Below are 22,608 nucleotides of genomic sequence, written 5' to 3' on the forward strand. Positions count from 1 at the left end.
GATCATTGCAGACCTTTAAATGCTTACCTCGCTGGGGTATTGACATGCAAAGTAAGCAGTGCCACCATCAAGTCACAGAGGCTGACAGATGTAACTAGTTAGAAAGCTGAAGTTCTTCACCCTCAGATCCCCTTCATGATACTTCCTTCTCCATAAAACACAGACTCAGAGCAACATAAAAAATCTTTATTAAAACCATAAAGTATTTTTTTTTCTGTAGAAGAAATAACAAATGGAGTGTGTCATGTGCCACATGCAGTGCTTTCGAAGCCCCGGTGCAGACGGGTTATGGATGAGCTCCTAGTGGCGCAATGGAGCCTTCTGTGGGTGGTCTGCTCAATGTGGAATGGACCTGATCCTTGGCACTGGACAAAGTGGACATGACACTACTCGCAGCAGCCCAAAACCAGAACTCCCCAATTTCTTCCATTCAGGGTGCCGGGTATCAGCGGATACCCATTCAAACCACATGCATTAAATTAAACATGGAGGTCCTATGTGCTCTTCTTCTGAATAGGTCTGATCCTGTCCCACCTAGTCTTTAGTATTATTTTCAAATCTCCATGGCAACTGTAGTCTAGTGGTTAGAAATTGAACTCAGAGCCACAGCAAAGATGCTCAGAGAGGATTCTTGAGAAGTCAGAAGATCCCCATACCGTTCCCACAGTAGGAGGAGTGGGGGGAGAAACCTCAGCAATCCAGATAAAGACATCTTAGAGCCAAAGGTCAGGAAGACCCTGAGCTCCAGCCCATCAGAGCAATTCCTGAAATCTTACAGGGGTGAAACGCTCATGATAAAAATGTTCTTATCCTGTGTTCCCTGACTCTCACATTTTTTAAAGTCCAACAAAATGCCCTCTGGGGACAAAGGGCCTTTTCAAGAACATGCACAACAAATTATTCAAACATTTAATCAAAGTATGCCTTACAAAGGCGACTGCCTTGATGCAAATGTGTGCATTACCGACTGCCTGTGTCCCCACCAGCGCCCCCTGCCCTCAGGCCTTCTTCACTCGTCTTAATCTTGACTTTCTGAGCACATTCTCCTCCCCTTCCTTTCGGTCTGAGGCTCTAGAGCGAACAGATGAACAGGGGGTTGCAGGCCTCACAGACAGCTCTTTCACGCCTGCATCCAACTCTGTCTGGTCTGCCTGCTCTGTGTTGCTGTTTGCCGGGGGGGCTTTCGGGCCCGATTTTCCCCTAGTAAGCAGCTCCCCTTCCAGCTTGGTTTGGGCCGCTCCTGCTGCAAAGTGCAGCTCGGGTGCCAGCGGAGGCTGGGCTGCGGATGCCTGTGTGAGGGACTCTGCAAAGTCTGTTTTCATTATTACCTCACTAGGAGAGGCTGGACACCGTCCAGGGCACACTCTCTTGGCACCCATCCTGTCTTCCTGAGAGCTGCTCCTTCCCCTCTTGCCCTTTCCCTGGCCGAGCCTTGCTAGCGGCGGTGCTGACTCACTCGGGGGTGAAGGGGGGGCAGGTCCGAGGGCCCCGCAAACTGCGCCTGTGCCTCCAGGCTCCGGCAGAGAAAGCGAGGCCTCGCGCTGAGCTCCACTCATTCCCCCTGTACCCGGCATCTGAACCCTGGGCTCCGCCACTCCCAAAGGGAGCAACTGCTTGTCCTGTTCCTCGAACCCAGTCCCCTTTAGCGTGGGAGTACTGTGGGCTGGCTTTCCCCACGGGTCTTCGCATCCAGGGGCCTTGCTGCGGTGCTGGGCATGCGCCTGCTTGACACTGTTGAGTGATGGACAGCTTTAATGACGGGATGCCGAGTGGAAGCTGTCATCGTTTCTCCCGGCGCAGAATTACCATACTCACATCTTCTGAAGGGTGTTCCTCTTCGTTACTGTCGAGCTGTTTAATGGCTCTCCACCCTCACATGACCAGGCGAAATACTTTGACTTGCTTTGTCTACTCTCCACCACCTTGAAAAGAAAAACAGCAATTATGTAAGCAAAAGTTATTACCCTTAGTTTCCTTTGGAAACCTTTAGCTCAAAAACAAGGTTGTTGCCAGACTATACAAATATAACACCACAGAAAAAGTATTACACACTCTTTGGACATATTGCATTATAGGCATTCAGCATAAGGGCATTTGTTTCTTAAACGAAAAAGTGTCCCCCTTGATCTGGAGTCAGTGCTTCCCATGCAAGCATTTCTTTGCATACTGCCAAACAATCACATTACAATGGTGATTGACAAAATGTAAACAAATTTTTTAAATATGTCTAATAATTGTAAGTTTATTACACTTTAAAAGGGTAAAGGTAATGAAATTTAAACTGCTGAGAACCATATGAAAACCAAATATTTAGAGAAAAACTAAAAGGAGATTCGCTTTCCAACAGTGGCATTTTAATAGGGTAAGTTAATAGAGAACAGTAATTAAAAGGGTAAAATGAGCTCTTAGCCATATGAAACACCAACACAGGAAAGCAGCTCAACCAAACTCAGGCAGACGTACAGGGAACGAGAAAGAAAAAAGCGAAATGTTGAGTGGAGGAGGACGGAGTGACAACAAAGGTCCGAGGAGCTTCCGAACTACCCCAGAATCCCAGTGCAGTGACACGGTAACATGACATCAGTGTGGCAGAGTGAAGTGGGGAACAGCACTGATATTAATGCCTTCATTTTGGTTTTGTCGATAGTGGATAAAAAGCTTTGAGGAACACAGAACATTCCAGGCAATTGCTTGTCTTATTAAACAGGCTCACTAAATACAAAGGCTCTGGACCCAGCAACTGCAGATCGTTCCAAAAATCACTGAGCTTTTTTTGTCTTGTTTTGCTTTTTGGTTTTCGTTCCCAGTTCCCAGAGTCTGTTCACAAAAACAGGTGGCTGCAGACATGATTTTATGATCTCCTTCCCCCTCTCTCTCACTCCTATCGAAACAAAGGGCAAATACATCAGAGCCAAGTCATGTAATCTTAATTTTTAAAGGGCTTTGTTCCAATTTTGAAAAGGAGTGAGGACATGAAGTTAAAGTGCATAGAGAGATTTATACAATTCAAGCAGAAATGTGCTCAGTAGCTCCAGTCAAAGGAAGAGTAAGCAGTTAAAGGCCCAGAGGCAGCCCAGCGGCTTGCGGAAATATGGGAAGAAACAGAAAAGCAGCATAAAGCCACAAAAACACACCTCCTGGCCGCAGAACAGTGAGGCGTGTGCCCACAAACACTGGAATGTGAAACGGGCGCCGCTGCTGGAAAGCCCAGCAGAAGGGGGCGCCGTCCCTGAGTTCACCCTTGTGTGTGTGTGTGTGTGTGTGCGTGCGTGCGTGCGTGCGTGCATGCGTGCGCGCACCAGTGGGGCTGTCTGCTGTTGGGAAACTGACCCTGTGGGGTACGGTTAAGGGCTTGTGATGACCGCATTTGAGGGACTGCTCAAAACAAACCAGCTCCAAAGTTTAAAAACAACATCATGAAGGGCTGTGAGGTACAGTAATTCCTTCCCTCAGCACCACACCCTAAGAGAACGACAGTTTATTTTGAAAACTAAACAATTAACATGAAGAATATGACTCAGGCTCAGAGCTGTGGGAACTGGTGATCTAAACTCTCCAAAGCTGCAAAAATAGTCCACAACAGGTCATAAGTAAGAGCCAAAAACCTACTCAAAGGACTGAGGGAGTCTCAGGGAGCCTGCTGCCGAAACCAATGCTCTATTCACATTTTCTCCATATGGCCTGACAATTATAATCGCTCTTTACGCTTCTCATCATTCATTTAAAAGTGGTTATGGGTGTTATCTGGCTATTTCCACATTTGAGAAGGGTCTCGAATCTCCTTTCTTTCAGACCCATTTCCCTCCCGAGCTCCTGAAACCTTTCTAATTTAGTTATTTGCTGCAGGCTACTTTTTATCTACCCATTTTCCTATTCATATGTCACTTGAGGTAACCACTGGAATATGTGTATTGGAACAACAGTGGTATCTAACAATCAAGCTACACTTCAATAATCACGTGTATGAATAAACCCTCCGTTGTGGGGTATACCGTTTACTTTGAGATGTATGTCGCTTTGGAGGAAAGTGTCTGCCAATTGCATAAATGTAAATGCACTTCACGAACTTGTTTAAAAGAGAAGTCAACACAGAGCAGGAATAGAGTACACAAAATGGGCTATAAAAGAGTGGCCTCAACGCACACAGAGCTGTCTGCTAAGAATGGCCGACACTCTTGTGCACAAGGAGCATCAGTGAGGTCAGGAACAAAACCAGTGACAGGGCTGGACTGCTTTCAGTTGCATTGCTCACACCCACGAGTCCAAGTTCTGTCTCCACCATGAGAAAGTGCATCTACAATATGAACAATCACAAAGCATTTATGTACCTATATGCAAAATCTAAAACCTGTGTATTTACTATTTGAATATCACTTCTATAGGAGCTACTGGAGGGATGTGAAGCAGCAACATGGCAGTCAGACATACAAGCTGTGCTTTGATAATCTTGTGTGTGTCTAAAACTCTTCATTGTTGATGCACTTTTGTTTACTCAGAGTTATTTTAGAAGAAAATAATTGTATGCCAAATAAAAAATGTAATTGTAAATCATAAACACCTGACCTAAGAAAGAAGCAGCCAGTTAAAGCAAAATGTCAACTTTATATTCCTGTTCCCTTCATATGGAGAAATGTTCACACCCCCAGATGTCTTTTTGTGTCCCAACAAAACTAAGTTTATGAAAGAGATTAAAAAAAAAAAAAAAACACACACAATTCAACACCTCAATCCAAGTAGATGATTACCAAATTAGTTAAAATATTAACACTGTTGATTGTCATTGATTCACAGCAGTCCAGATGGTTCGTAATCCCATTTTTGGGATCTTCATTGAATGCTGCTGCTGGTGTGGCTACATAAATACCATAGCATGCACAACTTAAAAACATCTTTCTCACCTGAAACACCCTTGAATCCATAGAATAAACATGTCATGTTTGTACTAGCTCACAGTGTCGCAGGTAATAGGGCAACAGGTGCCCATGCTGGTGCCTCATCTAACGACTCCAAGGTTTGGAAACATTTGAGGAAGAGCATCCAATTCACCATTTCTCACCATCATCTCACCATTTGTGACGAGAGCGGAGGGTAACTGGCACAAGGAAATACCGTAAGTGTAATGAGAGAGAAGGATAAGGGAACTCGACATGAACCACTGTAAAAGTACCCAGGCTGGGTGCCAGGGAAGAGCAGCTCACAGAAAAATAAAAAGCGTGTCAGTAAGAGGGCCATCTTTTGTTTCTCTTGCCCTGTACAAGCAGCCTAAGCCAAGCCCTCCGTCCTGCCTGATCCCACACGAGCCCTACCCCCCAATTCTCTCGGAGCAGGGGTGACCACAGGCCACAAACCCCATGCCACCAGGGCCCACCTCCGCTGTACGGCCAGGAACGCTGATCCATGCACATTTGAGTCGGTGCCGTGCCATGCAACAGTACGCAAACCCACTCACCCAGACAGGACAGAGCATGGGAACGCAGACAGGGTCTCCCTCCCTCCATTGCTTTTCTGTGGGGCAATTCAAATTCAGCAAGATATTAGAGTTAAAGTTCCTTTCACTGGATTTGGACACATTAGCTGTTATTTTCATGATGATTTACTGACTGCTAGTTTCCCAGTAGATTCGTTTCCACTACAGAGTGAACGCATCTTGCAAAATTCCCCTTCCATGGGCCACCGTTTAGGGCGTGACTAACTCGTCTGCCTGTTACATGAAAGACAAAATAGCAAAATAAAGAACTGGAAGTGCGACAAAGTGTTTACTGGCAATAATGCCACGTCATCCTCTCAGGAGCCCGGCTTTTGACCTTCAGTAAAACAAAAACCCAGTTCCGACTGACACCGTGAGGCGCAATGCAGCCTCTTTGTGATTAAATCAAGCCCATTACACCCCTAGAGATGCCTCATCCAGCCTTGCCAACGGAGGGCAAAAGTGCCTATGACCTATTATTCATATTACAGCGACACGGCTTGGCATCAAACCGGGAGGCGTTCCGCTCTACCGCGCTCCTTGTTTCCATTTCGGCTCTTCTAACGAGATTAAAAACCCTCTGACAAATTAGAACAAAATGAACGAGGTAAACAAGTAATTGTTTTGTCATGTGAGGCACCCCAGCATGCTTGTCTGGTCTCCTTCCACACCAAACCACTAGCAAGGGAGTGCTGGAGGGAGCCTCACCGCAGCCCCCCCCACCCTGCCCCTCCACTCATATAAGAGATGGAAACCACATCCTGAGAAAAGGAGAAGTTAGGAGAAAGCTATGGGCTCCGGCTGGACGACAAGTTACACAATCTGAACTTTTCACTGACGACTACAGTGTGCTAAAAATATTACAATTCTTGCTTTCATTGACGGCCAAAGAGGGAAGGGAAAAAACGTCAAAGGAAACAAAAGAGAGCGCCTTGCAGCGAGAAGAACTAGCACTGATCATGGGATTGTCGGACTAGATGTCCTTGATGTCTGTTCCAAGACAAGAAGTCTTCTCTCCCTCATCTGGAGTGCAGGCGGGTTCAGCCAGGCTATTGCGAGGACACGAGTACGGCCCGCGAGTGTGACGCCAGTGCTCCGGATCAGCACACCATCGGGACTTTGAGTGCACACTGGGAGTCTGTGGGACCAGACTGACCCAGTGGTACCTTTTCTGGGACCCAAATCAAGTGTCTCTCTCACATATTCACACACAAATAAGCTCAGGTGCCATCTGGCGTGTGATTTCCCAGCATGCTGCAGCCCATGTTACCTGCATTCAAAGCCCTCCACCAAAAGCAGGCTCAAGTCATGCACAGGTTCACGGGAAACTGGCTTTGCATCTGACCTCCCTCGATCACATAGCACACTTCAGCACCTTCTGCTGCGAGCATCTCACATACAGTGGCTATAGCTCCACTCGCATCCATAAACATCTCAGAACCCTGACTCAGGTTTTATATTCGCAGCAAAGTAATGAGTAAAACAGGTTCAAACAACTTTAAATGCAATGTTCTAGTCACAATAATTATCACACCGTATGAGAAGCCATAATGAGTATTTTTTTAAATTGAATTCACTTCTTTAATTACTGGGCTCTCAAAACTGCTTTACTTGTTTTTCCAGTTCAAGCAGTATAGCTACCATACTGACAGCAAAAATTAAAAAAAAAAAATATTGTGGATATACATAAGGGAAGGGTGGCATGGTACCGCAGCTTGTAGTGCCTGGTGTCTCAGATCTTGGGCTTTGAGACTAAATCCAGTTCAGTCTGTGTGGAATTTGCATCTGCTCCCCACATTTACGTGGGTTGCCTCTATGTTCTCTGGATTTCTTCGAAAGTCCAAAGACATTTGTTTCAGATAAATTGCCGTAAGTGTGTATTGGTGGGAGTGAATGACAGGTGTGTGTGTGTGTGTGTGTGTGTGTGTGTGTGAGATTGTCCAGTGATGGACTGGCCTCCCATCCAGAGTGTACCCTGCATCACACCCTGTGCTTTTCGGATAGACTCTGGACCATTATGACTCTGCACTGGATAAGCAGTTATTGATTATGAATGCATGTGCAAGATTGGGAGGGAACTCACCTACATGTATACATACCTATTCTTCCTGGACAGATCCTGCTAGCAAGTTTCACAGGTTACACAGGTGTCTCAAAATCATGTGGGCTAAGAATGAGTTATAATTTGACCACAGAGCGTTAACACACAGACTGAATTAGGAATTGCAAACACCACTCACTTCAGCCAGGTTCTCCTTTCTGCTCAACTCCTCTTCATCTTCTGGAAAACTCGCACGCACCACTAAGCGTTCTGGAAATACACGCAGCTCTAGGTGGGAGTGCAACAAAGACAAATATTAGTCAAATCAGTATTCCATCAGACACTTGCACACATCACTTTACATTTTTCCTTTTATGTAATACTTTTCGCCACAGTGACTTACAATGTGAGGTTTGTACACCGAGTTTCTCACAATTATTTCTCATTTATTCAGCCTGGTAGTTTTTATTCTATCAGTTCAGGGTAAGTACCTTTACAAAGCAGACTACAGCAGTCTGCTTGTCAGCTAGTGGGAGCAGGTGGTTTTGGGCAATGGCCGCAAATGGGCATGTTTCATTCATGTAAAGCGGCACCACGGGTACATGGCCTACTGCAATATATAAGGCACTCAACAGGACGCAAACAAAACAAAACAAACCACAATTTCAAACGTATGACGATTTAATATAACAGCAGTTCCAGAAAATGTCCCTTGATGACATGCACAGCAAACAAACTCTTACAGTGAGCTTTTTTCTACCCTTAACAAGGCAGCTCTTAGAACAATGCTCAGCTGCTGATTCTCTAGGTTGTTTTATTGAATCTTGTTAAACAGTTATTTTTAAAAAAGGAGGGACACACTTTTTAAAAACATCTGGGTCTACACCAAACTTGTGAAAGACAGAATTATGTAAATAAAGGTCACTATAGCCACTAGTGTGGATGCAAGGGTGGGTAAAACAACAGCGTCACACACCATATATTGCTTCGCTGAGGAATGGACCTTACAGAATGTTCTTTGGGCCACAGTATATTCTATATCACTGTCAGTCAGTCAGAAACAATGAGATCTCCTCGACCAGCAACACAGCTTAAGGTTTCCTTTGGAAAAGTTTGACAAAGAACCCAATGAAGACATGCCTAAAGTTTCATCCCGGTGCAGTGAGTGATTTTTTTTTTTTTTATATAACTAAAAATATAAAATCCAGCACTGCATCTAACACCTCTTACTGACTTAGCAGCACAAAGTTTAAATGTATGTGTGTAGAATACAACCATATGTTTGTATAATATTTCAGAGTAATCAAGGTGAACTGTAAAAATAAAGTTTTTAAAAAGATTTTATGCATATTTGCACATGCTGAAATCTGACTGGCCACAATAGACTAATTTTTGGCAACTTTTCAAAAAACTTGGCACAAATTGTGCTACCCCCCCCCCCCCCCATAAACAGCATACTGAACATTGCTGAACCTGACTTCAAATGAAAATAATCACCATACATACTGTACTTGCATTATTTTTGAAGCTGTTTAATATGCAAATTATGGACATAAGTTACATGGTAAACCCAGAGAAACTTTACTTTCTCAGCTGAATTAGTATTAAGAACAGAGTGTAATTCAGGCTAAAATATCAACTGGACTTGCAGCACAACATTTTTCAAAGGTTTTTCAACTTAGCAGAAAATCCTGTATTATTGGAAATGTGTCCATGAAGTAGCTAGAGGTTCTACTGTTAAAGGGTTTAACCAGGGCTCAACAATTAGCTAAGTGTAGCACCATCATGGCATCAGTGAGGTTTAAACTGACATAGATGCCTAACTTTCACTCAGTTGTACAGCTGCAAAACTGCATAAAAACTGTGTAAAAATTGAAACACTGCCTTGGAAGTCGCAGCCTGAATGGGTGAAGAAGAATAAGGTTCTCGGAGCTCAGTATGATCCAGGCTCATTCTCAGGGACCATAGAGTGCAGACATATGGAAATATGAAGCTGGGACATTTCTCACAATTTCTGGGATCAACGGCTGTATCACAAAGCCTGCAGTCCATCTCGAAGCACTCGGGGACAGGAGACAGGCGTTTTAACGATATGCTGCTCTGCCCTGTTCAGTTTTTGTTTAAAAACACAGCAAGCTTTCGAAAACACCTGCTTTGAGAGCATCTGTAGAATTGTGTGCCCCCAGAGAGATCCAGTGGGGCTCCACAAGCAACATGACATACAGATGGGAGAGTCTGATAGATGAGAACATGTGACCACTTTCCTCATCCCACTGAGCAATGCAGCCACATACCGCCGTGTTGCCGCCTCGTAATGCACCTCAGGTTGACGTGCCGCTTCAGGAAGTAAGCTGCCAGATGAAGCTGCTCCCCTGCCAAACCAAACACAGAGATAATGGGCCATAGGAGGGGGGGGGGGGGGGGCGGAAGGCAGGGGGGTAAGGGATTGAGACAAACAGCAAGGTGGACTCTTCTGCCCTCATGGTGAAAAACAGGAACACACACACACACACACACACACAGCATGCAGAGTTAACCCCGGAGGATGGTCAGAGAGACAAGCACACGCTTTTCATATAGTTACGCCACTGTCCAAAGAAAGTGCAGCTAACAGTGATTTCCATAAGACAATCATCAGCTCAGTTTTGCTCAATATCAACCATGTGCAGAGGAGGAAAAGGAAAAATAGGAAATTAAAATGCTAATGAGTGGATTAGGTGTCGGCATCCTGTTATGCAGCAGCCAGCTGAGATGGCGTTATCGTGCAGTTTCAACTGCACAAAATGTCAAATTTTAGGTGCACTGGTGATTCTGTCTGCTCTCACTACGCTCAGGGTTTCCCAAGTCTTTCAAATCCTGTAAAAATGCTGATCCATTTTGAACTGGTGACAGAACTCCTGTGCGAAAATGGCACGGTACCAACACTCCGCCCAGCTGGTCAAAGAGCCTGGCAGCCGCCAGCACAATCTGCAAACAGGTCTTGTTCTACCTGCAGCAAGAGAACACCAGCAGATGGTGTCACGCTATTCCATCAATCGTGACATACTGGTCATCTTTCCTACAGGAGCAGGAAGAGCTCATTTACATTTAATGGCTTTGACTCAACGAAAGACTGAACCGTCAGTGATGAAAACCAATAATTCAAGAGAAGTAACAGGAGCAGCTGGTTGAGCACAGAATCCCCAACTAAACAGACTCAGAGTCCTGTGACCACAGAAGAGTGATGTCACATTGTATCACACTCACATATCCTCCTCCCTTCATCTGATGACAAACTTGCATTTTCTGCTTAATCATTCTGCCAGAAGCAGAATGAGGGAACCAATGCATTGGGTTATACATCTTTCTTCATTTCATAGCTTTTCAATCCTTCTTGCAAATGCTCAATAAAAAAAAAAAAAAAAAAAAAAAAAAAAAAAAAAAAAAAAAAATATAGACTGACAGTGCCTGTGCCATGTTGGTTGTCATCAAGCATGCTCCCCTCTGACAAGGCAGAGGCATGGGCCTGTATCTCATTTACCCATTAAGCGCACATCCTTCACCACCACTTCCTATTTATTCATGCAGGAGAAACACCTGGACCCTGATCCACAGCACTGGAGGAATGCTAGGAACCTGACTGACGATGTCAGCATGGGAAACCAATGTTTAATTTGTTTAAAGGTTTCTAGTTGCCAGGAAATCATTACATCTCTTCTTACCACTGGAACTCGCACCTCAGTTGAAATGGTTAACATTTATAGTATGCTTATGATGGTGAACGTTCAAAAATCCTTTCAAGCTTTTGGGAGGAAAGCAAAGATTTACATTTCTCAATATTAAAACAACATTGCTGCTGACAGCACTGTGAATTGTCTATTTGACAATGCAGTCCCCCCTCCCTGACGACAGCCACTCTCTTCAAAAGACTGCATGCAAATCACAGCTGCTACATTTTCCCATGTGAGCTGAAATCATTTTTAGTACAAAGTAAACAGCAGGCTTATTGTAAATTTTTTAAAAAAAAGAAGATCACTCAGATTCTTCACATAATGACATGCCAGTAAGGTGTCTGAAACCGCAAAGCAGTAAAAGGTATGCAGTTAAGCCCTTTGGCCATTGCCTGATGGTTCCTATCCTGCACCCTCCCCCTACCACTTCCCTGTCCTCTAACCGTTTTACTGGTTCAATAACCAAACAAGTCTGCCAGCTCTTTGTCACAGTTCAATTTCCAGCTATTTATTCTTGACAGGATTTTGATTCTTTCAAAAGTATTATTGTGCTCTAAATACCAGATGAAGAACAGAAATTACATGCCAATTTTAAATGTACTACATTAAAAAAAAAAAAAAAAAAAAAAAAAAAAAAAAAAAAAAAAAAACTCATGAAAATGAGCAACATGAAGATACGAGTGATAACAGAATCAGCCCACAGCCACGAAACTGAAGGCCTTGTTACCAAGATACTAAATTACCATGGTAAATATTTTTTGAAGCATGAAGAAGCAGAACTACCATGGGAACGGTTCTTTATGTAGTCCTGACAGACCTGATGGACTGGTTCTGACAGTTACACTGACACCTCTTTTCCTCGCTCCAGCATTTGGGTGCACCCAGGCGATGGGGAACATCCATCGAGCGGTCCAAACAGGGGTCAGGAAGCATTACTCAGGGTAGGAGAAAGATGAGGTGTTTCAAGAGTTTTCATACATGCTTTTAAACAGCACCCATCTCCCTTTTTCTTGCTCCCAAGGTTAAAAAAAAAAAATTATATTGTGTTGAGAATTCTCATTTTCCCCACCAACAGGTACCTTCCAGGGCAACCCAAAGCCATGTAAATTCACTGCACATGCTGGAAGGCACATAGAGCTACCAGTGCTCATCGCAGTGAGCGCAACAAGAGAAAGAACTGGACCATGTTGTAAAATGATTGACAAAATGGACTAACATTTCAGAGCAATGGGCATTTTCACATGAAAGATTCCAGCTGCTTGTGCCTTGTTTTCATACCCATTTCAGGAAAGGGAAAAGCCTGTGGAACAAGCATATTTCACTGCAGACAAACTCGTGTGTTTTTAAAAGCTTTGATTTAGCCCATTAGTCGTAAAGAACGTCTTTCTTAAAGTCCAGAGGTATTTGTGTCTCCTCCCTGGTGGCATGATTATGCCAATTCCCAGGACAAGGCCACTGAAGATGTCTGGAAAAGAGGACTGGGAACTGGCAAAAAACACAAGTTGAGACATCAGCTGGTGTTCGAACCTTACAAGTCTTGCAGTTTTGGAGTTGACTTTGGCCCTGTGCCTGAGTCCTGTTACCAAGCACCATTTATGTTTATGTCTCACATTTTGTCAGTCCTTTCTTGGCAGTAAGCTGGTCTCTTCTTGCTAGACCGTGCCACAGCATTTTTTAAAAAAAAAAAAAAAAGGCACTGCTTGAGATGCGGAAACTCAAGAGGTGAGCTTCCAAACCCTTCACTGTGAATGAAACCCTGCACTCATCCATCAAGAAGATGAGTTGGTGGATTTGGCAGCATGTGCAACAATGTTATGACAATGCATTCAGAACCATAAACAAGACCATGTGACGAGACAACCTTTTGTGCATTGCTTCAGGGAGGAGGAGCGCAACTATTGCAATTACCGATGATTATGATATATAACCTGACACCAGATATACATTCCGCTACTGGAAGTCCTCCCAGTATAAATGGACCTAATCATCATTGCTACTGAGTTTCTTTCCTACCCCCACACTGGGTGTGTGCCCCATTTTCCCATCACTTCCCATGAAAATAATGGCAGAGAGAGAGAGAGAAAAAAAAATACAAAAATAACCCCAAAAAAGGCAAAGGAATTTGCAAGGAAAGGATGACCGGGGTGAGAAGCCCTTTTCTTCGGTGTGACCAACAGGCACATTCCATGCCTTTCTTTTAAACAAAGGCATCGGTTACGTTACATTAGTCACTTCCCAAGGTGATCTTCAGAGAACAAAGACGAGGAGGAAAAAGCTGACCACACTAGGAGTTTTACCAAGATTGTGTGATTCATATGGGGTTCCAACCATGAGCATAATAAAAAAAAACATTCCATGTGGTCCTCTCCACTATTGCATTTCTCAGGGACAGAGAGGGAGTCCAACCCAAGCATATCTTTATGTGGGTGTGTAACTCACCATGCCCTAGCAGCATGCGGTTAACGCTCAGCCACATGTTTACCAAGCTCTCTTCCGAAATGCACTTCCAGACCAGGTCCAAGCACGTCGCGGGTTGACCAGCTTTCCCAGGATCCAGCTTAGCCTACCTTGGGCCGAATGGCTAAGCTTTCTGTCAGTGCCTGGGAACATTGCCTGTCCACCGCTTTTGATGTCCACAATAGCATTTCATCCTTTCTTCTTCTTCTTCGCTGGGTGGAGGTCCAGGGGGAGGGGGAGTGTGGGAGACCACATGTAAGAAGCTAACAGGCTTTCCTGGAAGAACACCACACTTGCTGTAGCTTTAACTTCAGGACGTCTTATCATTCTGCTATGTCCACGTGAAACAATATTTGCACAGGAGTGTTCAATTTAATATTTGGGCGACCTCCTTGGAGACATGTATATTCAAACAAACCTGTGTTAAAGTGTGCCAGCATGGTGTCGCAGCCCAACCAGGTGGGCAAGAAAAGACTTTGCAGTGGTCCAGTGGGGAAAGCTTGATGGGTATATCAAGCACCGCTCAGCCTGTAGATAAAAGAAAACCTGGAGGACTTCCATATGCTTGCAAAAGCAGGTTGTATGCCAGGGAGACTATGGTATGGCACTCTGCCAGAGGCTTCACACAAAACACAGAGCTCTGTGCAAAGCAAACAGCATCACAGTGATTCCATCCGCACACAGCAGTTAAACAAGAGTTTAGTCCAACAATAAGACAAAGGACCCTAAGTAGTAACTGAGTCACCAAGTTTAAAAGTAAAAAGTCTTTTCAGGTCAGTCTTCCCAAATGTAAAAAAAGATATTATACACCTGGCTATTGTCTCACAAGTGAAGCAACTGGGGGGGGCACTGGTCAAAGACAATAGAGGAACTGTGGAAATACAAAAATCCTGACATGGCTACCATACTGTGAAATTAAATGTTTGTTGCTTTGCTGTTGCTCCAAAAATTTAATTACCAGCCAGTACCTATGACAAGCCAAGCTTAGGGGGGGACAAAGTTAAGGGCTGCTCCGAAAAATTTTGTACCTTTTAAATGAAATGAGAAATTAAGTTATTGACCGTTTTACCATTTAAAACCTGTATTGAGAGGGAAAATTAAATCTGTAGGAAAATTTAAGGTAGAGCTGTATGATAAAAAATGTTTGCTCTCAGCTTGCTTGCGTGCAAGACCATATTAAGTTATGTGTTTGTACCTGCCTTTTTTTTTTTTTTTTTTTTTTTTTTAAAAAGAGGCCCTTGAGTTTCCATCTGAGCTGTAACCCTGGACAACTAATTACAAACAAAATTAATTTTAAATCTACTGATTACAGATGTATGACATGGTTAGGAATGGAACACTAAGTGTCTGGAAAGTGGCATCTTCTCAGCATCACAGAAATGTAACGCAAGAACAGGAACAGAAAGAAAAGCAAAGCCTTGTTTTGTTCACGACTGTACAAGAGCTGGCTGAATGGTGAAACGGTGCTGTCTGAGAACAAACACCAAGTCAAATCAGGCCATATGCAAACGGTCAGTGTGGATCAGCAGCTTGGGTTGTACCAGAACCCAGAACATTAACACACGAGCCAATACGATGCGACTAATGTACACACCCATGTGGAGGCACCTTGCTTCAACAAGTGCAGTCATCCTTGACTAACACAAACAAACACATGGCTTTTGCTTTTCAGGCATCTCTTGGCCTCCCCCTCCCCTCTGCCTGCCAAAAAAGGAACTGAAAACATGTGGAACTTCCAGAACAATTTAGTAAATCCTGCAGTAAGTGCTTGGTCAAGTGAAATAGTTTGCTTGGGTTCATGGAAACATACGATATGCTCCTGACCAGACTGTGGCGAGTGAAGCAGTCACATGAATATGTTGGTGATTATGCTATTTTCTCTTTTTTGAGTGCTAATTACATGTAAAGAGTGTGGTGTGACAGTGGCGGTTGATGTTGTAGCTCTGTCTTCAGGGGCTGATGTTGTTCATGAAGAGCAGAATAAGTGTGTGTGAGAAAGAACTATCTTAAAGGCAAAAGGGCTGCAACTATCCATTACAGGGCTTTTGTGGACAGACCCCTCAGACATATTCTGTCTCCCAGAGCTGCACTAGAGCCTCAAGCAATCAGCAGCCACACCAACACTACTTCCTGTGGCACCAACGTAGTGAGGGATGCCTAAACAGTCCATTAAGGAGTAGCCACATTATGAAATCGCATACAAACACACCTGAGCTATGACACCTGTGAGGGAAGGGGATTTCAGGATGCCCTGGGGGTTCAGCTCACAATTCAGGGTAGGGGTTATAAACACAGAGGGGTATCATTTTCAGTGAAGAGGGGGCACATCACAATACACCTGCTCTCAGGCCAATGAGCTCCTCAACACAAAGTCAACATGTTTACCGTGTACCTCGGTCTGCTTACGATTACCACTCAGACTTGGCCTAATAGCACACAGCAACACTGCAGGTACAGAACAGAAGCATGGTCCAAACTCCGCAGTCCTGTAGCACGAATGTTCAGGACACTGAGCTGGCGTCGCTCATGCATGGAGAGAACAGGAAATGAGGGAAGGCTGCAGAGCAGCCATATCAGGGCAGCTCCGCACCCCGATTTCCACGCTCTACATTTCCCAGGCCTTTGAAATTTAACCTTGGCTGTAAAGTTTACATTGAATCAGAAAATATTCCAGCGCTTGGGCCGCGAGGGATGTCACACTGATCATAGACACAAGTGGTCAGTGGAAAGCCTGGCTCATCTCTGCATCTTCTGCATTCTTCGGAGTGGATCTTCACAAACACATTCTACACAGCGTGACTGTCCAGAGGGCCTTGTTTTTTCCGCAGCAGCCGGAGCCAACGGGGCTTAAGACCTGTGCGTGAGGGCTGCCAAGTGGAGTCTGCACCATGCTGAGCAGTCCCTCGAGGGTCCTCTCCCACGGCTATTAGTGACCACTCTTTTGGGAGCCTGGGAAAATGCTTCCAAAGGGTGGTACTCTGTGAGCTGCCTCACACTGCATTCTGGCACCCATGCTGCCCACATTCACAGTGCACTTGTAGGTCTCTCCCCCTAGACAGACCCCTGCATAGACAGCACCACTGGGGGGTGGTGAGGGTTCAAGCTACATTGCATCTGCTGGGGAAAAAGGAAAATCAACATTTGGACGGATGGGAGCAGGCTGTTCTTGCACTTGGCTGTGCATTCCGCCAGCTTGTAGACAGCATTTCAACTGAATCTTGGTTTAAAGGGTTACTCAGCTTACATTTCGGAAGCCAGATACATGCAGCTTATGTTAAGGGTGCAGTAAATACCACTTCTGAGAAAAAGACAAACACCACCAGAGAAAACAAATATGGGCACGGCTCCCTGGGCCCCTAGCCTATGCTGGGGTGTTTACGAGGCGAGGTGCTGCGGGGGAAGGACGGCTCTATGTGTAAATAAGAAGCCCCAGCTCACTCAAGCTTCCTGTCCATGAGCCCCCCAGGGACGGCTGGCACGCCGTGTGAGCCCCCAGCTGGCTGCAAGGCTGCCAGAATGAAAACGGAGCCTGGCTGCAACTCGACATACTGAGACCCATGCCCCAATCTCTCTCTCTCTCTCTCTCTCTCTCTCTCTCACGCACGCCCCCTGCCTTCATTCCATTTATTGTTAAAGCTCTGCTGTGCATATGCTATGTGCAAGGCTCTTGGTGGGCGCATGGGGACACTAAGAGTGTGGCATACTGCTATTTCACTGTTCATCCTTAATTAGGTCCCTTCTGTAAACCACGGTTGACACCAGAGTCTATACAATTCCTCAGCACCGCCTCAGGTCGAGCACACACTCCTGAGTGCTGAGCCAAGAAACTCTGTGGGAAACGCTCTGCTTCTCCCAAAATACAAATAAATCAAATCACATCGAGCCAATCGTGAATACTCAAGTAGCTCGAGGTCTGAAAAATAAGGGTGGGGGTGGTGTTGAGAGGATAAAAATTGGAGACTGGACCCTGCAGCTAAGAATGGAGAGCTGGCTGCCATTTACACTGGCCTGACTCTGACAACCTCGCTAGACACACCTGTGTAGACACCACAGGGCAAATGCGGTTGGAACGGCTGAAGTGCACTTGTCCTGCAGAGTGTGGTTTTACATCCCCAAAATTTGGCAGACTTCCATTTCACCGCCCGACCAAGTCCACCTGTGACCTCTGAACATGATATCCAAAGAGTTAAAAGAGCATCCAGAAGGGAGCTTGTAATCTTTCAAACATCTCAGTCATCTGGGGTGTCAACTGACAATGACAGGTTTGAAAAGAATGGCTATAACTGAAGCATCACCACACATTCACAGAAAATGCACAAATGTCCTTTTATACAGCTTCATTAGGCCTTTTTATATTTGAATATTCATAATGCTCGTGAAGACGGTCAAGCACCACCACGTTCATATAAGATGGTTTTAAAAAAGAAAAAAAAAAGAGCTGTTCCTGTGTTGTGAAGCAGTTCTGCTAGCTTCATATCTTTACCAATGTAACCCTAACAATGCACAGCTATAGGGTTAACGGCACACTACATATACAGCGTATAGTTTTGACATTCCTCTGTGATATTTGGTGACACTTCCATACCCATGTGTAAGAACCGGCACGGGCCTAAAAGTAGTCTGCACAGAGGCGTGGGTGCCACAGCTCAGTTCCTGCCCTTCTGAAGCCATGAGAAGGGTTGTAAAGAACACCTTGGCTTCTGCAGAAAATTTGAGTTCCTAGCAATCAAATTGAGGACTTTTCTCCAGTGGCACCACTGTGCTGTAAAATGGAGGGGGGGGGGGGGTCATAGACATGAGATAGCTGGAGGTAAGAGAAATTGCACATTAATACACCACCAGTGTAGTGGATGTTAAGGTGTTCCAAAGGAAGTGGAACATCTCGGTTGAGCACAAGGAGCTCACAGGAATGCCTGAACACAGGTTAGTACTCACCAGCCTGCCTCCAGAATTCCACGTTAGTCAACAGCCTTGTCTGTCTTTCGTCAGACCGGGGGGGAGCCGAAACAAGCTAATATGGGCCTAATCTGGTGGGGATGTCACTGAGACACAGATGTGGGTGTGCGTGTGGGGGGAGATCAGAGAAGGGGCGCGGAGGTTCCCTCAGTAAGAACATGACTCCCAGCGATACTCTGGGCGATCCAGTGTTGGAGAATGGATTAAACAGAGCACACCCCCACTACCCTGGCCTCAACACGCCAAGCGGCCTGGCGGCAGCATATGGCTCAACACACCGTAAATCACCTCACCCGCTGCTGACAGCATCTCAGGTGACAGGGGAAAACTCGACACTCCATGTGCCCTCTAGCCTGTATGGTTTGCCCCCTCCCTCCCTCTCTCACCCCACACTGTGATTTATGGCCAAACGCTGGCAAAGAGGGGCTCAAATAATAAACTGTAGAAGCCACAGAGTCCTGAGCAACCCCTCCCTGGCCGAGTACTGCGGCCTATAGAGGGCGTGGTAGGACAAGGCTCATCTGGCTGTCCAGTAATCTCAAACTCATTGCAAACACCTACATTCCACACCGTGAGCAAGTAAACTCCTTTTACCTGTCACTAAGTACCATGTACACCAGGTGACCTCCTCTCTCACCTCCAGAACGATGTTCATCACAGGCAGATCACTCTGTGAGGTGGTAACACACTAAGGGTGTGGGGGGCCGCCTTGATCGCAGCCAATGGATGCCAGCCAGCACCACACAAAGCCCGGACACAGACGGCTCGGCCAAACCTTGGCTTTGTGGCTACCTGGTCCCAGCCGTCTACACCTTACACCATTTCCCCGCGTACCCAGTGCAAAGTTCACACACAGATATACACTAACACACAAAAATCTGAGCCAAGCAGAAAAGTAGCGATGTTACACAGGCACACACTGCATGAGGAAATCAAATCACAAAGACACAGACATACAGCCTCACAGTCAGCACCAGAACGAGCCTTGTTCTGCAGTTAAGCCCAAGAAGCACACAATGCTTTGACAAAACAGCGCATTCTCCAGGGACCCAACAAGTACTTTGCTGACCCTCTGAGAGGCTGTTTAGAAGCCAGAGAAAGGTGGCGACCAACCCCAGGCCACTTAAACAAAGCATTCATGACACACACTTTGTAGGGCCCTGCACTTTCTCTTCTCTCTACTACTCAGAAGATCAGGTGAGTGATTCATGGGAGCTTACGCCTCCCTGCTAGTACGTGCGTTAAAAAAAAAAAAAAGAAAAGAAATCGGTGTCGAAATCAAGCATTAATAGATATTTATGTTTTGCAAGAGAAGTGTTAGTAAGAAAACATGGAGGGGAGACTAAGTTATTAAACTCCTACACACGTTATCCTCTTCCATTGCATTTAAAAACAGAACAAATGCATAAAACATAAAAACATACTGTACAAAAGGAAACACAAAAGAATTGTCTTTCCAAAAGACTAAACATCATTTACAACACCAACCAGACAGTAGGTTGTGTAAACTATGAATCTGAGACCAAATGGTTGCAAGTTCAAGCCTTAAGACAGCCCCTCTTGGCACTACTTTGCACCCTTAAGTAAGGTACATAGCAAAAATTGTTTTCTTAAAAATACCAAGCTGTTTTAAGAGGTGAACAGAAACTCTGCTAAAATAACAATAAATGTGTACATTATAAACATCAAGCAAATAATAATAAAAGCTACAAAGGTAAAATAAGACTACATAAACACAAGAAAATCAGCACACAATGGTCCTGCTTGCCTGGTGTGTGTAGAGCAGCCTTACCTTTGATAATCACAGGACTAGCAGGACAAAGCTCTTTCCTGTGCTTCTGTGGTCCTTTCTGGTGTCTTGCCCCCTGGAAGAGCCTGACCCTCTCTTCCACCACCTCTTGCACCAGGACACTCACCTGGACAAGAGACAGAAGGAGGTATTAATGCAGAACCTCCATCTAAGTAACTTCATGGCTCACATGTTCGCTTTTTAAATGAACAGCTGATCTGGAAAACCCAGCACTATCTTTCACGCTTCAAGTGAGTGATGGTTTAGGAAATAATATTGCATGTGATTTTTCCTGCATGTAATAAATAATTTGAACATTATAAAGCAGGATTTTGATCATGGGTAAGTTCATTTCTTTGCTGACCAGAAAAATGGCAACTATGATGCTTTACGGCACACCGGGACTGTCACATTTCAATTAAATATTGAATCTGATTGGAAAATGCAGTAATTATTCTATAAGTACCTATAAGAGTGATGGTGGTACCAATACATAAATCCCAGAATTGCATTTAAATTACAGTTACATTTATGTATTTAGCTGACCCTCTTCTCCAAAGTGACTTACAATATTAAACAATTTACAGTTCTCTACACATATATACAGCATTGTAATTTTTACTGGAACAATTCAGGGCAAGTATCTTGCTTAAGGGCACTAGAGCCAGTGGGATTCGAAGTAGGGCTTGTAAGTGAAATGTGGTGACTCTAACCACTTTGCCACCTGCTAATGTATCTCAGGTGCTGCTATATGATATGAGCAAGTGTGACAGGCAGGAGTGAACAAAGTTTTTTTTAAAAAAAAAAAAACCTACAGCTGCTGGCTGTTGTCTACTACCCTGAAAATAACAGTATTTAAGGTTCATTAACAAGCTATGAACGTGTTGACTGTCTCATGTTACTTCCAAACAGTTGCTGGGCTTAAGATAATTTCATTGCAATTATTTTCATTAGTGGCTTACCTTTAAGAATGTATTCAAACCTTGGTTAATGTCATATGCTGCTGTAACACTGGGTGTTTTTGGGCTTTAATCACTGCTGTTTTCAAGACTCAACAGCCCACAGCTACAGTCTCCTCTAATTCTTGATAAATACCCATTTGCTATGCAAATGAATCTACAAAAAAGTTATGTCAAATATGCCATTAAAGTGAAGTGTTAGACCACATCAGTATGCTCAGTCACTACAATCATTAAAATTTCATAGCATTACTGTGCTAGGAAACTTCAGCGCGTGTGAGGAGAAGGTCGAGGAATATGCAAGCACAAACTCATGATGCAGGAAGCTAAAAATAGGGTCCTTCTAGTGCTGAGAGTCTGCTACAAAAAAAGACTGTCACAGGTATTCCAGTACATATACATTTTTAAACCATAAACTGAATTTTAGATATAATATTTGAAACTAATCAATTTATAGACTTTATTTCACAAGTACAGATGAAATTTTGGTTAAGGCCACAGCTCTACACCACATGAAGCCACACTACACTACGCTGTAATGTAACCCAGGCAACATTTTTGAAAATGCACCCACTGTGAAACACGGATCAGGAAGCACATAGGGGTCACACGGGTACTTTTTGACATTGATAGTCCCGTACCCCCTTCAGGGTTCTCTATAGTGCCTGCAGCACTAGGGGGTGGAGAGGCCAAGATTTTCTTTTTTCCCCTCCAACAATGGAACTGGGGATGTGGAAGCATCGCTGGAATTGGCCTTGAATCCACCGCACAGCTTTTCCTCCTTTTGAAATGGCTGGCTCCTGCCCCTAGATCCTGAGACCCTTGTTCATACCTCCTTGTGTTTCTCAGCCCACCAACTGAAGTCCCAAGCAGAGCCCAGGGGCAGGACCTGAAGATCCACCAGGACAGCAAAGTTCCCACACTGCCAGACAAAAGGGGGGGGAGAAGAGTAATAGGTTACTTTAAGGAACATGGCCCAGGGACAACAAAGAAAATCACGAGTGATTGACAGCGAGATGCCCCCATCGCCCCACACCCAAAATCACAGTCCTCAGGATGGCCTAAGACCCACAGCCCTTCCACCCACAAAAAGTAAAACTATTCACCTCAGCAGAAAGAAAAAATTAAGATATTTTAAAAAGTTCTTTACAAAATGGATTTTGGACAGCGTGTTAAGAGCTCCATCAGTTTTTTGCATGTGTGAGACTCAGTGCAGTCAATGGACAGGG

The 22,608-nt window shown here is 44.6% G+C and overlaps 1 protein-coding gene across 1 annotated transcript in view; it reads right to left on the bottom strand.

Moving 5' to 3' along the window:
• Positions 1-592: 592 nt before the first annotated feature.
• Positions 593-22,608, bottom strand: part of slx4ip (SLX4 interacting protein) — a 28,084-nt gene continuing 6,068 nt past the window's right edge. The window contains exons 2-7 of the mRNA XM_018740020.2: positions 22,212-22,301; positions 20,424-20,547; positions 9,803-9,880; positions 7,708-7,796; positions 1,816-1,922; positions 593-1,731 (exon numbers count right to left, since the gene is read on the bottom strand). Of these exons, the coding sequence (XP_018595536.1) occupies positions 999-1,731; positions 1,816-1,922; positions 7,708-7,796; positions 9,803-9,880; positions 20,424-20,547; positions 22,212-22,301 (1,221 nt within the window). The 3' untranslated portion in view covers positions 593-998. The remainder of the gene's footprint in view (positions 1,732-1,815; positions 1,923-7,707; positions 7,797-9,802; positions 9,881-20,423; positions 20,548-22,211; positions 22,302-22,608) is intronic.

Source organism: Scleropages formosus, chromosome 4 (assembly GCF_900964775.1).
Source record: "Scleropages formosus chromosome 4, fSclFor1.1, whole genome shotgun sequence".
NCBI classification, from domain to species: domain Eukaryota; kingdom Metazoa; phylum Chordata; class Actinopteri; order Osteoglossiformes; family Osteoglossidae; genus Scleropages; species Scleropages formosus.